The sequence below is a fragment of the Ornithorhynchus anatinus genome, chromosome 5, assembly GCF_004115215.2.
Source record: "Ornithorhynchus anatinus isolate Pmale09 chromosome 5, mOrnAna1.pri.v4, whole genome shotgun sequence".
In the NCBI taxonomy this organism is placed as follows: domain Eukaryota; kingdom Metazoa; phylum Chordata; class Mammalia; order Monotremata; family Ornithorhynchidae; genus Ornithorhynchus; species Ornithorhynchus anatinus.
Window position 1 is genome coordinate 38,789,704 of NC_041732.1, and position 16,789 is coordinate 38,806,492.

At 41.3% G+C, this 16,789-nt stretch overlaps 2 protein-coding genes across 11 annotated transcripts in view; both read left to right on the forward strand.

Annotated features, from left to right (window-relative positions):
• LOC100680785 (disintegrin and metalloproteinase domain-containing protein 18-like) overlaps positions 1-8,343 on the forward strand; it is a 45,185-nt gene extending 36,842 nt beyond the window's left edge. Inside the window, 3 exon segments of the mRNA XM_029065930.2 lie at positions 2,994-3,157; positions 6,443-6,481; positions 8,152-8,343. Of these exon segments, the coding sequence (XP_028921763.1) occupies positions 2,994-3,157; positions 6,443-6,481; positions 8,152-8,167 (219 nt within the window). The 3' untranslated portion in view covers positions 8,168-8,343.
• Positions 8,344-9,419: 1,076 nt separating this feature from the next.
• ADAM2 (ADAM metallopeptidase domain 2) overlaps positions 9,420-16,789 on the forward strand; it is a 51,695-nt gene continuing 44,325 nt past the window's right edge. For 9 of the 10 annotated variants that reach the window (XR_003759860.2, XM_029066116.2, XM_029066113.2 and 6 more), the window contains exons 1-2: positions 9,420-9,546; positions 15,446-15,525. Coding sequence is in view for 8 of the 10 variants with exons in the window: in XM_029066116.2 (XP_028921949.1) it covers positions 9,486-9,546; positions 15,446-15,525 (141 nt within the window). In the remaining 2 variants the exon portion in view is untranslated. The remainder of the gene's footprint in view (positions 9,547-15,445; positions 15,526-16,789) is intronic. The other variant, XM_029066117.2, reaches the window with a different exon arrangement.

Here is a 16,789-nt window from a genome sequence, read left to right on the forward strand (position 1 = left end):
CTCACAAACCCTAAGAGGCTTGACAGTTCCTCCCAACCTGCCACTGAAACATAGAAAACACCCAAACCCCTAAATGGGTCTCACAATTCTAGGGGTCAGTCAGATGGTGAAATCATCAAAACTCATTTAGGATCCACTGATTTTTTTTAAAGGACGTAAAATGTATTTAGGTCCACTGGACCCTTATTCTAATCCATTAAGTTAATGTATAAGGAATAAAGTTTGGCCCAAGAGATTGAGACTCCAGTTGGTTTTCCTGCATTTTGATTCCTCCTACAAAAGCACCTTAGCCTATATTGCTTTCCTCATCTATTTATACTCTCCTAACAATTCCTAAAGTAGCTAACAGGAAGCAGATCTTTATCCTTCTTTGACTTCCTTTCCTCTTCCATACTCTAAACTGTTTCCCATGTTCTTCCAAGCCTGCAGTAACCTCCCTCCAATTATTCACCAAGCCCGCTCCTCCTGTCCCAAGCTTTTTCACCCCTTTGGGCCTCCCTGCCAATCTTCCCCAAACCAGCCTTTTCCCACCATTCAACTCTCTTGCTTCCCCTGTCCCTCCGTCATTCTTGCATCACCAATCCCCAGCCCCGGATCACCTCCACAGTCCGCTTCCTCTGCTTCTGCTCTCATGTAGCTGAGAGCTGTTGGTGCAAATCCTAGGACCAGGCTGACTGACTTCTGCCACTTCAAATTCAATCTGGCCTGCTTTAATTCAGCCCTCTCTCCTGTTAAACAGCATTAGTAGATTGCTTTCACCAATTCCCAAATCTATAGCCCTCACTATTTCAAGCCTTTAACTCCCTTCAGAAGTGTCCAGTGCTCCCATTTCTAATCTCTGATGGCTTTTCTAACTATGTTGTAAAATGGAAACTCATTACCAAATCACATCCTCACTTCCCTAACACCCTCAGATTCCCAAATCCTCGTTTCCTTCTTCCACATCTTTCTTTTTCTTCCTAGCAACCTCTCAAGAGGCTAGCTCACAACTGCTTTGAAATTATATCTCCCTACCTGTGTCCTGAGCCTCAACTCCTCTTACTTTCTAAAACACTTGCACCCGCTCTTCTTCCTTCCTTGACTTCCATATTCAATCTTTCATTCTATTATTGTTTCTTCACCTCTGCCTTCAAACATATTTAAGTCTTCTCTAGATCCCACTGCACCCTCTAGTTATCACCCATTTCCCTGTTCCCAGTCCTGTACAAACACCTTGCACAGGCTATATATATCTGCTACCTTCATTTCTTTTCCAAAAATGATCTCTTTGATCACTTCAGTTAGGTTTTAACATCCTTCAACCCACTGAGACTGCGCTCTCCAAAGTCATCAATGACCTCTAATAGCCAAATCCGATGACCTGTCCTAATCCTCCTTGACCCTCTTTGACACTATTGATTACTCCCTACTCCTAGAAATGCTATCCCACTCAATTCATGGTAATTGTTGATTGCCTAAAGATTGATAGGCACTATACTAAGCTCTTGAGAGGATATGATGTTATCAGATAGATGTTCCCTGCCTCAAGGAGCATACAATTTAATGGTGGAGACTGACAAAATTTGTAGATAATGAAAACAGGAGTTATAACAAGGATAAAACAGGAGTAGTACAGACACATCACGAAAAAAGAGCCACATGAATAATAGAATTTACAGATATGTATATATGTATGTGAAAGTATATATAAGTTCTTCCTCCTACTTAGACTGTGAGTCCCTTGTGGGACAGGTACTGTATCCAACCTGATTATCTTGTATCTTCCCCAGCACTTAGAACAGTGCTTGGCCCATAGTAAGCACTTATCAAATATAAAAATAATAGCAAAGATAATAATGATTAGATACATATACACATACACATAGGTACATGAATTTCGTTTCACTGACAAAGTACTTTCCTGGATCTCAACCTTCTTTTCTCACTTCTTGTTTTGTTTGATGACTTTCTTTCATTTCCCAACCCCTAATTGTAAGAGTTCCCTAAGACTGTTTTGGGGCCTTTGTTTATCTTACTCTACCCTCTGTAAGGAAGTTCAGATCCATCTCTATACAAATGACTCCCAAATCTAGCTCACCAATCCCAACTTCTGCTTTGCAATCTCACCATTCCTCTTGCCTACAGGTCATCACCACTTGAATATCCCACAGGAGATGATGATGATGATGATATTTGTTAAGCACTTACTATGTGCCAAGCACTGTTTTAAGCCCCAGGGTAGTTACAAGGTAATCAAGTTATCTCACCTGGGGCTACAGCCTTAATCCCTATATTATAGATGAGGTAACTGAGGCACAGAGAAGTTAAGTGACTTTCCCAAGGTCACACAGCAGAAAAATGGTGGAGCCAGGATTAGAATCCAGGTCCTTTGACCCCAGGCCCATGCTCTATCCACTAGGCAACATTGCTTTTCTAGGACATGCTGCTTCTCACTGGTTCAATCTCTGTCATTTTATGATTAGATTACTGGTATCAGCTTCCTCACTGATCTTCCTGTTTCCAACCTCTCCCCTGTTCTGTTTCTAATACATTTTGCAGCTTAGATCATCTTCCTAAGGCATTCAACTCACATCTTTCCTCTCCTCAGAAACCTCTAATTGCTACTATTTCCCTCTGAATTAAGCAAAAACTCCTGATTATTGGCTTCAAGATTTTCCATCAGCTCTCTCTGCTTATCTGCCCTTCTCCACCTGCTATTCTGCAAGCTAGGTTCCATTCCTCCACCCTTCCCACTGCCCCAAGCAAAACTACTCACTGTTTGCTCTTGCTTCTCCCACCTCTGGCCCCTGATCTAAGTCGTAATTATAGGTCAGAACTCTAGCAGGGTAGTGAAGTGGTTCAGGAGCCCAGTTATTCCATGCCTTAAAAACATGCACCCTAGATTCTTCCCCGTTAACCTATAGCGGACTGGCAGGATAATGCAGCTAGGGGCAGAAAATATTTTCTGTATAGTTTATAATTGCTCTGAGCTTTCCTTTGTTTTCCTTTTCTAGATATATTTTTTCACTGGGAGAGCCTATGAAGATAATACGAGGAAGAACTGGCTTCTCCTTGGTTTCTACATTTCTCTACCCTTCCTCATCATTACTACCATTATAATTGTAAAACGAAATGAAATGAAAAGATTGTGCCGCACAGAGGAATTACAAAGTGACGAGTAAATTCTGAATACTTATCTATTATACTTATTTAGCTAATGAAAAATTTTTCCAAGTCTTTATTAGACTATACCAAGCCAATAGCTAAGTTTGACATGTTTAGTTTGGGTGACGGCAGACTTACAAGTAAAGATGTCTTGAAGCAGGAGGAAATGTGGGATTGCAGAGAGGGAGAAAGAGGTCAGGGCTGGAGATGTAGATTTGGGTTGTCATCCGCATAGAAGTGGTAGTTAAAGCCAAAGTGGGAACGAATTAGTTCTCCAAGGGAGTGGTAGATCCAAGTCTCAAAACCATATCTTAGAAAGTTGTACATTTTGTACATTTTCAGCTTTGTCTTTAACCTGATGGAGTGTGGCTACCACACTCAGTCTGATGACATTCTAAGGAATATGCTGTCTTTATTCAGCTTTCTTCTTCCTTGTCCATCATGGTATTGTTGGATGTTGTGCTGCTTGTGCATTAGCAATTCTGTGACAGCATTTATTTCTGTATTACCAAAGAAGATCTTTGATTGTGTGCAGAATTTTTCTGATGTAGTTTGATAAGTTATCTTAGTTACGCTCACACTTATTGTCAGTCAGTGGTTCACCATCATCTGTATGTCATCTTGCTGAAGTTCACTGTGGGCAGGAAATGTGTCTGTTATATTGTTGTGTTGCACTCTCCCAAGGGCTTAGTACAGTGTCTTGCACATAGTACGCACTAAATGAATACAACTGCTTGCTTGATTGGAGTCCTTGGGGGACAAAGACCTTGTCTAATTCTCATCTGTTTTTTTGTATGTTTTTACCCTAAAAGGAGATGCTTAATAAATATAGTTATTACTCCTTAAACTGTGAACACAACACAACTCTGTTTTACTCTATTAGTTATGGGACATGGTTCAGACAGGGTACCCTCAACTTGTTGAAGAACAATTTCAAGATCTTGATGAAATCTGATTAACTTAATTAATTTAGAATTTGTCAGCTCCCAGGTCTACCAATGGTCTTAATTGCTTTTTTCAAAGTCTACAAAAACAACATAGAAATCTTGAATTTTATCCCTGAAGTTTTGATTGAATCTGACATGCTGTGCCATGCAATGTATGCTGTGGTCTGAAACCAAACTGAAAATACTTGCCTTTGGTAGCCAGCTGGGAAGACTTCTGGCTAGGATCTGGCCAGAATGGAAAGCAGTGAAATTCTAGAGTAGTAGTCGCTGACAGACTTTCTTTTTGAAGATGATAGTGATGATCAATCAATCATTTATTATGTGCACACCTCTATACTAAGTGCTTTGGAGAATAGTATTACAGAGTTGGTTGGCAGAATATAATGGTGACATTTTTAAGGTCCTGTGACATTTCTTTGTACCATATGTTGAGAAAAAACTTTTGTAAATGTTTAAGCAGTGTAGATCTTAGCAGTTATGCAATTAGATCTAGGTGCTTTACTATTTTTCCTGGCAATGCAGCAGAACAAGGTTGACTTGTCCTCACAAGTATGGTTTAAAGGCGTCACTGATACTAGAAGCCGTTGTTCAAGAAAATGTTGAGATGATGATGCCATTTTTACAGGATGCCTTCCACCTGTGTGATGAGGGTGTATTCATCTTCATTCTTCGGGGTGCTGTGTTGAATCTGGACTCCAAAAATCTCTCATATCAAGTTCTATATCTGAGAATCAATTTGGCGTTTTATGAAAAATGTTCAATCCAGGTGGAAGAACCAGGGACAGATTCATTGTTGTGGCCACCATTCTTAAACTTGAATAGGGAACTCAGACTGAGCAATTTCATTTAAATACAAACATAGAATAAAAGGGGAGAGACAGGATAAATGACCATTTTCTGCACTTCCCTCAACAAGTACCCAAACTCCAACAAGCAACTTGCGCTTTCGGAGGCCTGAATACATATTCTTGGCGTTTAGTCATAGTTCACCACATGAAGGGAACTGAATGCATATTATAGGCTGCAAAGGAAAAAGGGAGTACAAAAAACCCAGTTCTTTTGAATGTGAAAACTCTGTCTCATTTGCTGATTCACAGAACCTCCCCTTAAGCTCCTATTGACTGGTACCATCTCTTCCCAGATGGTCCCCAAGCTGTCAGAGGATTCTGGTAAATGTAGTTCTTCAGGATTTTGAGAGATATAGAATTCAGGAAAGAGGCAATAATAGGTTTCCTGCTCCCCCAATGGTTCCCTTTGGTTACACTTCCACTTCTCTTGGGATCCAAATATAGCCACAACCAGACTGTCCCAACTCTCTTTTAGTGTGTTTGGGTTTAGATAGATTCTTTAGTGCGGTATTCAACACTTCAGTTTGGTGGTGGCTTGCATAGCCTTGGATCTCTTCAAACATGGCATCCCACCACTTGTTGCACTTGTTCCTAAACTTGAAACCCAAGCTTGTGGATGAATGCTCTCTTTTTATCAAATCAAGAGTGGCTGCAGGGTATTGTTGCTAAGTTCACTGTTTTGTTGTATGTAGTCCTTTAATCCCTTGAATATTTTCACCAAATCAGTCTTGGTTGCATTGACTAGCTGCTTGGAAAATTGATGGAAAATGGTTGTTTGTTGTTGAGGTTGGAATACGTAGACTGGGTTCCTGGTTCTTTTAGTGGGGGCATAATATTACTAAAGAGGTCTTTGAGCTTAGTCCTCCAGGAGCCTACTCGAGTTCTTTTGGCAAGTTGGAGGTTTCTTTTTGATTCTTTGTAAGTACTGCTAGTGTATTGGGAGATCAGATTATGCTCAATCCTGCCCTAGGTTCAATGGCTGGCTGTCACTGTCTATATAACATCCTTCAGGTCCCTCTACTTTACTCTGATATAATTAATGACTTAATATACTGAGATTGTTTTATGCATCCAAGATGCCTTTCATTTATCTGGGAGGCGGAAGATAATGCTAGGAATCACAAGTTGGTTATTGACCTCTTCACTGAGGAAGATATTTGCTTAATTTCACAGTTTCATGAATTGCAATTACTTCTTTTTCCCCAAATTTCATTATGGCCCCTAATCTGAGCATCCAACTCTCTCCTAACAGTCTCCTTGCAGGAATTTAGAAACAATAGGTCTATGGCAATAGGTCTCAGGGATACTGAAATTGCAGTGGAAGGTTAAAGTAGGATGGAAGTGCAAGGGATCTGGGGGTTGCTCACCATGATTAAGTGCATGCCCTCTATTTGTCTGCATTCATTAAGACAGTTTTTTCCAAGATAACTTTAGCTTCAAATGCTTATTTTGATGCTTCAGTATTCTTACATTTCTGTTTCTTAATGTAATATTTTTGCATAGGTACACATCAGAAGAAAGCAACCAGTCTTGTAGTGCAAGGTGAGTTTAATATCTAGCGGAGTAGGACTATTCACCATATTGCTTTTCTTTTATTTTAAAATAATTTTATGTTGTGGTTTTATCAGGATTTAAGGTGTCACTTTCCCTTATTTTATCTTTCAGCATCATCATCAAGACATTTCTGAAGCTATTTATAGACAACCCAGACAAAGCAAACATAAATGACAGTCAAAAAAAGGAGTGGTCTGGGGTGTTTCACTTTCCCTGCCACTGAGTGTAAAAACGGGCAGAGATTGAAAGAGTCAGGAGCTTGGCACACTGCAATTTGTTTATACTTGTTAGGGCGTGCAGGAGCATAATGCCTCACTAAATATGCCCACACCCAGCTGAATGGGGGCATGTGGCCTTTTTTCCAATTTCCAGACCTTCTTCCTGGATTTTCTCCTAAGAGTCTCTAAATTTTCGAGACTGTTACTTATGGAGTCCAGGCCTGGAAAAAAGCAAATTGCAACTTTAGTCCTTTGCATGCCCTCCTTCCTGGCAGTTTACTACTTATGACTAATTGCTTAATATTTATTGATTGTCTAAATTCATTCATTCATTCAATCGTATTTATTGAGGGCTTACTGTGTGCAGAGCACTGTACTAAATGATTGGAAAGTACAATTCAGCAACAGATAGAGACAATGCCTACCCTACAATGGGCTCACAGTCTAGAAGGGGGAGACAGGCAACAAAACAAGTAGACAAACAATGTGGAAGGTACAGGAAAGAATATAAAAACTAGCTGCCTTCCAGGATTTTCTATTAGAAAGTAATAGCAGATATAGACAATCCATTAATATTAATCTATAAATTATCAATTTGTAATTAAAACAAATTTATAGATAATTGTAATCGTGTTATTTATTAAGCGCTTACTACATGTCAAGCACTGTTCTATGTGGGGAGGGTAGATACAGGGTAATCGGGTTGGACACTGTCCTAGTCCCACATGAGGTTCACAGTCTTAATCCCCATTTTACAGATGATGTAACTGAGGCACACAGAAATTAAGTGATTTGCACAAAGTCACATAGCAGATGGGTGGACCTGGAATTAGAACCCATTCCTCTGACTCCCAGTCCTTTACTCTTTCATTTCCTTCATTCATTCAATTCATTCAATCAAATTTAGTGAGCACTTACTGTGTGCAGAGCACTGTACTAAGCGCTTGGAATGTACAACTGGGCAACAGAGACAATCCCTGCCCAACAATGGTCTCCAGTCTAAATGGGGGAGATAGCAAAACAAAACAAGTAGTCAGGTATTAATACCATCAAAATAAATAGAATCATAGATAAATAATAATAATACTATGTTGGTATTTAAGTGCTTACTAAGTGCCAAACACTGTTCTAAGCATAAATAGTGTAATAAATAATATGGCAAATGGTACACTCGATGTTCTGAATGCTTTAGTATTACAATGCCTTAGTTGTATTAAATTTGAATTTGAGTTTGCTTTGGGTTCCAATTTTTTTTCCCAAATCACAGGAAGGCTGTGTTCAGCTCGAGGGCAGGAGACAGAATTTTACAGCAATGGGTTTCATCACTCCCATTTCTGACTGAATACTTGCTAGTCGGTGATCCCTCCCCAGGCAGCTCATAGTGGTTTTTCCACAGTCCAGTCCCAGGCATCTTCAGCATTTCTCTCTTTTCTTCCCCAGTGAACCAAGTTCATAAGCGGCCGCTGCTGCAGACAAGAGACATCGCCAATGGCTTCGCTGGAAACCGAGGGACTCGGGCAGGTTACGACGACCCGGCGAGCGGCCTCACCTCGTTCCTGTATTTCGTTACTTGTCCCATTGGAGGAATTTCTTTTGGAAGCAATAAACGTAGAGGGAGCGTGAACCAGCTTATTGGCGTTTCTGTCTCTCTCTCCCAGAGTGCTCTGGATGCTTTGGATTCATTCCTTGGGAAGCAGTGTGGCTCATTGGAAAGATCATGGGCTTGAGAGTCAGAGGTCATGGGTTCTAATCCCAGCTCCGCCGCTTGTCAGCTGTGTGACCTTGGGCAAGTCACTTAACTTCTTTGGGCCTCAGTGACCTCATCTGTAAAATGGGGATTGACTGAGCCCCACGTGGGATAACCTGATTACCCTGTATTTACCCCAGTGCTTAGAACATAGTTCTTGGCACATAGTTAAGCGCTTAAAAAATAACATTACTCATTCATCCATACAATCATTTATTGATCACTGACTGTGTGCAGAGCACTGTACTAAGCGCTTGGAGAGTACAATTGGGCAAGAGAGAGACAATCCCTGCCCAACAACGGGCTCCCAGTCTAAAAGGGGGAGACAGCAAAACAAAACAAGGAGACAGGCATCACGGGCTTGGGAGGCAGAGGCTGTAGGTTCTAATCCCAGCTCTGCCACTCGTCTGCTGTGTGACTTTGGGCAAGTCACTTCACTTCTCTGGGCCTCAGTTCCCTCATCTGTAAAATGGGGATTAAGACTGTTACCCCCACGTGGGACAACCTGATTCACTTGTATCTCACCCAGCGCTTAGAACAGAGCTTGGCACATGGTAAGTGCTTAACAAATGTCATTATTATTATTATCAATACCATCAAAATAGATAAATAGAATCGGAGATATATATGCATCATTAATAAAATAGGGTAATAAATAATATATACAGATAGACACAAGTGCTTCGGGGGGGGGGGAAAGGGGGTAGAGCAGAGGGAGGGGGAAGGGGGATGGGAAGAGGGGAGGAGGGAAGGCTCAGTCTGGGAAGGCCTCCTGGAGGAGGTGAGCTCTTAGTAGGGCTTTGAAGAGAGTTGGGTCGCGCGGGGCTGGAGGAAGCGGGTCCAGGGGTCGGGGCTGTTGGGGTTGTGCGGGCGGGTCCTCCTGCCGCGGGGTCCGCGGTTGGTCCCGAGAGCGGACCCCGCTGCGCTCCGCCTCTGGTCCCGCGCGGGCCCAACGGGCGTCTGTCTCCCCCGGGCCGGGGTCAGGGGTCAGAGCCAGGGCCAGGGCCGGAGCGGCGCCGGCCAAGGGATGTCCGGCCTCTGGGCGCTGCTGGCCACCGGCCTCTTAGCCGGCCCGCTGGCCGGCCTCGGTGAGTCTCCGCCGGACCCCCGAGCCCTCCCTCCTTCCCGCACAACTCCCGAGCTCCCTTCTTCCCTTCCCTTCTCTTCCCTTCCTTCTTCCTTCCCTTCTTCCTTCCCTTCTTCCTTCCCTTCTCCTTCCCTTCCCTTCCCTTCCCTTTCTTCCCTTCGGCGCTCTTCCCTTCCCTTTCTTCCCTTCGGCGCTCTTCCCTTCCCTTTCTTCCCTTCGGCGCTCTTCCCTTCCCTTTCTTCCCTTCCCTTTCCCTCTTCCTTCCTTTCCTTCTTTCTTCCTTCTTCTCCTTCTTTCTTTTTCCTTTTTTTTTTTTCCTTTCTTTTTCTCTTCTTTTCTTCTTTTCTTGTTTTTTTTTTTTTTTTTTTTCCTTTCCTTTCTTCTTTCTTTTTCTTTTCTTTCTCTCCTACTCTCTTTTTCTTTCTTCCTTTCCTTTTTTCCTATTCTCTCTTTAATTTTCTTTCCTTTCTTCCTTTCTTTTTCCTTTCCTCTTCTTTCTTTCTTCCTTTCTTTTCTTTGCTCCTTTCTTTTCTTTCCTTTTCTTTCTTCCTTTCTTTTTCTTTCCTCCTTTTTTTCCTTTTCTTTTTTCCTTTCTCTTTTCTTTGCTCCTTTCTTTTTCTTTCCTTTTCTTTCTTCCTTTCCCTTTTCTTTCCTCCTTTTTTCTTTTCTTTCTTCCTTTATTTTTCTTTCCTCCTTTATTCTTTCCTTTTCTTCTTCCTTTCTCTCTTCTTTCCTTTCTTTTTTCTTTCCTTTTCTTTCTTCCTTTCTCTCTTTTTCCTCCTTTCTTTTTCTTTCTTTTTTCTTCTTTTCTCTTCCTTTTTCTCTATTTCCTGTTCTCCCTTCTTTCTTTTTTCTCTCTCTTTTCTCTCTCTTTCATTCTTTTTCTCTGCCTTTTCTCTCTTCTTTCTTTTTTTCTGTCTGTTTGTCTCTATCATATTTTCACTCATTCATTCAATCGTATTTATGGAGCACTATGTGCAGAGCACTGTCCCAAGCGCTTAGGGAGAGTACAATACACCAATAAACAGACACATTCCCTGCCCACAATGAGCTTATAGTCTAGAGGGCGGTAGACATTAATATAAATAAATTACAGATACGTACATAAGTGCTGGGAGGATAGAACAAAGGGAACAAGTCAGAGCAACACAGAAGGGAGTGGGAGAAGAGGATAGGGGGACTTACTCAGGGAAGGCCTCTTGGAGGAGATGGGCCTTCAATAACAGGAAATGTCTCATGCATTTGAGGAGGGAGGGAGTTCCAGGCCAGAGGCAGGACATGGGTGAGAGTCAGAGGCGAGATAGATCAGAGGGAGGCACAGTGAGAAGGTTAGCACTAGAGGAGCGAAGTGTGTGGGTTGAGTTTTAGGAGGAGAGCATTTGCGGGGGCTGCCCAGCACTTAGTACAGTGCTCTCTGCACACTTTAAGCCTTCATTCAATACCGTTGATATATTGAGTGATTTAAGTAGTTTTCAGGATCTGGCTCTCTGAAACAACTTGCCTAAGAGGTTAATCAGTAAGAAAAAAAAAGAAAGGTCCATATTTTCATCAACTTGGCTTCCTCAGTGCATGCCTGAAAAGACAGGAGAGGAAGCAGTGGCATTTAGGTGGCGGCCTAGCCCAGGCACACGTAGTCAAAGCCCATTCTGGGCCAAAGCTCTGGCACCTTTGGATGGAGCCCTTGGGTTGTCAAAGTGAAAATTGACCCAGGAATGGGAAAGCAGCATTCCGTGTCTATTTTTGGCAGTAAGATTAGAGAGAAAGAGATTGGGAGAGATGAGAAGAGGAGAGGGAGTGTGTGGTGTGTGTGTGTGTGTGTCTATGTGGTGTGTGTGTGTGTCTGAAAAGAACCATGCATATCCACCAACCTCGAACCCATTATTGCAAACTAAGATGGTCCATTGTTGTGTATCACATTCTTAGTTGGCAGCTCCAGGTGGCTGTGTTCCCTTTCCTTCTGTGTCATGATTCCCCCGGAGCACCTGGTCCAAAAAAGCCAGTCCTTGTGTGCCACACTGTGAACAAGAATCTGGTTTGTGTGCCACAGTTTTCAGCAGCAGTGTTGTATTGTTTGCAGCATCACTTTACTGCATCCTTAAAACTTTTCCTCTATCTTTATTCAGTCAACCCTTTCCAGTGTTTACTCCCTTAGCTCCAGACACAGTCTTAGGTTATAAACTTACTGCTTTGAAGGTACCTGCAGGGGAATGGGGCTTCTGCTGCCCAGTGCACTGACTTGAAGCAGGGAGGCATTGATTTGCTGCAGGGAAACCTGAAGCTCCTGGTATTCTAGAAGCTCTGGGCAATGTTGGTTTCTGCTAGTGCCCACCTGGACTCCTATGGAACAGTGGTAATTGTTTATAATCTCATTTTGCCACTGTTGTAGAGTATGGCCTGTAAGTGATCCTTGAAGGAAGGTTGGATCTACTGTTTATGGCATTTTTGAGGGTCCCTTCTCACAATCATAGAATATGGACAACATTACAGTTCTCTAAACTTTCAATTTTGTCTGAAGCTTGATACCACACTCACCATATTCTATACCAAAGGATGGTTAAAACTGTCAAGCTGACAAATATGTTCAAGTTTCTATTTCACTGTCTAATATCACATCACTGAAAAGTGTGCTGCCTAGGAAACAAAATTCCTGGACAGGAATTTCCTCAGTATTAGCAAGGTAGATCTTTTTGTGTGTGTATGTATGTGTGTGTGTGTATGTGTGTGTGTGTGTGTTTTCCCTGGTTCAGGCTAAGACATATTTTGATTTTTTCATACTAAATGTGTGGCAGAGTATGAGTCTATCACTCTTATACTGCAGTCTCCCAAGTGTTAGTTGTGTAAATAATAATAAAGATGGCATTTGTTAAGCGTTTACTCTTCAAACACTAAACTCTCAGTAAATACCATCGATTGATAATGTAAAGCTGCAGTGCTTGACTGACTCTGCAAAGTAGTTCACAATTACTTGCATGACTTCTTGGGGGTGGGATTCTAGGGCCATCTGCATATAATTCTTGAATAACTGCTTCTACAAGTTGTGATGATGCTTATAGCCTGTTGAGTTGAAATAATTTCCCAGAGGATCAGAACTGTATTATAAATGCCAATGTCCAGGTCTTTTATTGCATCCTTCAACATGATTGCATAGACTAAAATAGTTGGAACTAGGCCTACTCAGGTGATGGGGAATGAATCAGACAGGATAACTCTCATCTCCAGTAGCTGCTACAGTTTAGTTCTACTAGGGGTGTGCCTGGAACATAGCTCTTAACAAATGCCATTAAAAACAACTATGAAAACTTAATACAGGTCACAAATGACACTATCATACAGAGATGCAGCTTGGCCTAGTGGGAAGAGAACAGGCCTGGGATTCAGAGGACCTGGGTTTTAACTCTGGCTCTGAGGATTTCTCCTCCTTGTATTTCAGTTACCTCATCTGTAAAATGGGGATTAAATCCCTGTTCTATCTGCCCCGTAAACAGTGAGCTTTGTGAGGGACAGGAACTCTGTCTGACCTGATTTCTAATATCTGCCTTGGTGCTTAGTATAATGCTTTGCACATGGCAAGTGTTTTTAACAAATACCATTATTATTACTTCCCCATTTCTGAAATCCATCACTTAAGGTATTATCCTGGACTCCTCCCTTTAATTCAACCTCCGTATTCAGTCTGTATGCAAATCCTGTTGATTTTCCTCCATAACATCTCCAGGATCTGTCCCTTCTTCTATAGCCAAATGACCACCATGCTCATTCAGGCATCAGCTTGATTACTATACCCCTCATTTCCTGCCTCCAGCCTCTCTATCCAGTCAATACTTCACTACTTTCATTCTGCACTTGACTCTCCACTCTTCTGAAACCTCAAAACCTCCCTTCTAACTTATTTACTCTCTTCCTCCCACTATATATCAGCTCACACTCTTTGTTCCTCTAAGCTAACCTACTAGATGCTTCCACCTCATCTCTCACACTGCCTACTCTCACCTCCCCTGCCAAGAACTCTCCCATCCCTTCAAATCTTCCAGTCTACAGCTCTCTCCATTTTCATAGCCCTTATGAAATCACATATCCTCCAGGAGGCCTTTCCTGATTAATTTCTAACCTCCCCAGTTTATACCTTGCCAACAACTACTTCAGCGCTGCTCCTCCTACACACTCACAACCATCTACAGCACTTATATACTTATCCTACATGCCCTATTACTTCAACACTTAACTCATGTACTTATCTCCCCTTCCTTCTTCTTAGCTGTTATTTATTTTAGTCTCTGGAGTGTAAACTCTTGGAGGTAAGGGATCATATCCCCTAACTCTACTGTACTCTTCCAAGCTCTTAGTACAAGGTGCTGCACATAGGGGCTTAATAAATGCTAGTGATTGATTGATTCAAGTCCATGCTGCTCCTTGCAGTTTTCTGTAGCTGATGTTTGGTAAAGATTATGTCCACTTGGTTAAACTGTGGCTTGAAATAACATTATGAATTGGGCACACTGAAAATGCTGTTCTTCAGTAGCTGCTCCAGAAGGACTCTGGTTAGGCTATGTTGACAGTGGGATGCTACAAGAGTTGTCACACTCTTTCATTTTTCTGCTTGAAGAGGGTTTTGGCAGTGGCATCTTTGAGATACTATGACATTGCCTCAGTGTTCCATTTGTTAAGGAAAAGCTTGAGTTAGTGTTCAAGCAGTGTTTTCCTTAAATGCTTGTAGATGTCAGGTAGTAGGCAGTCTGATCTAGAGAGTGTTTAGACTGTGAGCCAGTCTTTGGGCAGGGATTGTCTCTATCTGTTGCCGAATTGTACATTCCAAACCCTTAGTTCAGTGCTCTGTACATAGTAAGTGATCAATAAATACTATTGAATGAATGAATAAATGAACTTGGGTCTGAGAACCGGAAGACCTAGAGTCCAGTCCCAGCTTTGGCACTGGTCTCCCATTAACCTTGGGCCTCTCCCTGAGCCTCAGTTTCTCATTGTAAAATGAGGCTAATACCTGCCTCTCCTTTCATTCAGTAATATGTATTGAGATACTTCTAATGTGCAAACACTGCATTAGATGCTTGGGAGAGAACAGTAAAAATAACAGACACTTTCCCTGCCCTTAAGTTTTTTAAAATTAAACAGACTATATGTTGCAAGGCTAAAATGAGATGAACAATGTGAAAGCACTTTGCAGTTAAAATTAAATTAAATTTAAAAGTGCTATTCAAATCCAAGGTGGTGTTATTATTGTGTATGCCGCACACATTTCCTCATTTACAGAGCAGTACTCCTTCCACTGGGCCAACATCAAGGCTCTGCTTGGCCCATAGCATGTGCCCAATAATAATGATAACAAAAATAATTATGATATTCATTAAGCACTTACTAGGTGCCAATACTATACTAAGCACAGAAATGAGAGGCATTACTACTTCCACCATCACTACTATCAATCAGTCATACTCATTGAGCGCTTACTTGTAAAGAGCACTCTACTGAGCGGTTGGGAGAGTACAATATAGCAATATAACATGGCACTCCTATTCACCTATTCATATTCCTTTTCTTTCCTTTTCTTCAATCGGTAAATAATTTTTGCTTCTGCCTCTTCCCATTAGATTGGAAGTTTATTGAGGACAGGGATGAGGTCCTTCACCTCTTTTGTTCTCTTCCAAATGATTTAATACCATGTTTGTCACAGTGAGTGTGAGGATTTTGGTAGGGAGTAGGGAGGGGGGTGGTGATAAAAGAGAAAAATAAATTTGAAAAAGGCAATATGGCACTATAATAGATCATTTTATTAATTAAGAAAATGATTTTGTAATTGGGTTTGGAAGTGAAGAGGGACAACGAAGAAGCGGCAAATGGTGAGTGGAGGGAGTAAAAACAGGTAACAGAAATTTTGATTCCTTTAGGCTTCCAGCGAACATTTCTGTCAGTCACCGTTCCAGTGAAGATTCCAACCACTTCAAATGAAGATTTGGACCCTGAATATGTAATTAAGATGGGGCATTATTAATAATTGTTACTAGCAAAAACCAGTGAAGCATTCACCAGAGTTTAAAGGAATTTTGGGAACATCATTCCCTATTTTTTGTTTCTGTTGGTTTTCTAATTGGGAATCAAAACCTTTTAGCATTATTTTAGTTGTTTACATCTTCATTGTCATTTCTCAGACTTTAAGTTTTGATTTTAAAGTTTTCAGAGCCTCAATTTTTGTGTTGCTATTAGGTTTCCTCCTATCATTTGTTTAAATAACTTTTTTTTGGTTGTAGCTAAACAAATATGTATGCATTTTCTTTTTGTCTGGATTTTCCTTAAATGTGTCATAATCATTTTGTATGTCTGCTTTTCCATCTGCTTCTGAATTTCACTTCTTCTCATTTTCTGTTTTGGTATCTCTAGCACTCTTTAAGTAGTTCTACTATTGATTCATGTTTGTGTTTTTGTCTGGAACAAAAGGGCTAGAAGCAGTGAAATAAGTAAAATGATGTCAGTTAATTTATTATAAGAAAATTTAAATTCTTTTATTTATTGTAAAAACTTAAAATGTTGCCTAATTTACTTTTTGACTCACTACTATGAAGAAATATAGTAATATAAAAAAACCCTTTAATTGCACGTAGACATATTAATGATTTAATTTGCCTTGTGCTTTTTACTTCATGATGCCTCTGGCCAAACTCGTTTTTCTGTGTTGTTTTGTGTTTGTTCCCCATCCTAGACCATAAGCTCCTTGAGGGCAGGGATCACATTTTCTTAACTTCATTACACTCTTCTGAGTGCTCAGTACCTAGCTCTGCTCACGGTGGTACTCAATAACTATTATCGATCAGTTGACTGATTTTTCATTCTACCTCATCTACCTGTTGAACACATCATTTTTTCATTTTTCTTGATTTGCTATGCCTTCGCTCACCCTCATCCAAACCCCTCCCCCCATACTACCAGCTGGCTGACCCTACACCTCTAATTGAACCCACTACCCATGGTATTGTTTGCTAATCAGTTGCTACTCCTGCTGTATCTCTGCTTGTTCAATTCCTTAAGGGCCCATGGGGTTGGACTAGTCAGTGGGTCAGTCAATTGTACTTATTGAGAGCTTACTGTGTACAGAGCAGTGTACTAAGCACTTGGGAGAGTATAATACAACAATATAACAGACAGATTCCCTGCCCACAACAGGCTTACCATCTAGAGAGGTGAAGTAGCTTTGGAAGGGGCCACCACTGTCCTGGTAGATCCTATCCCCCCCTTCT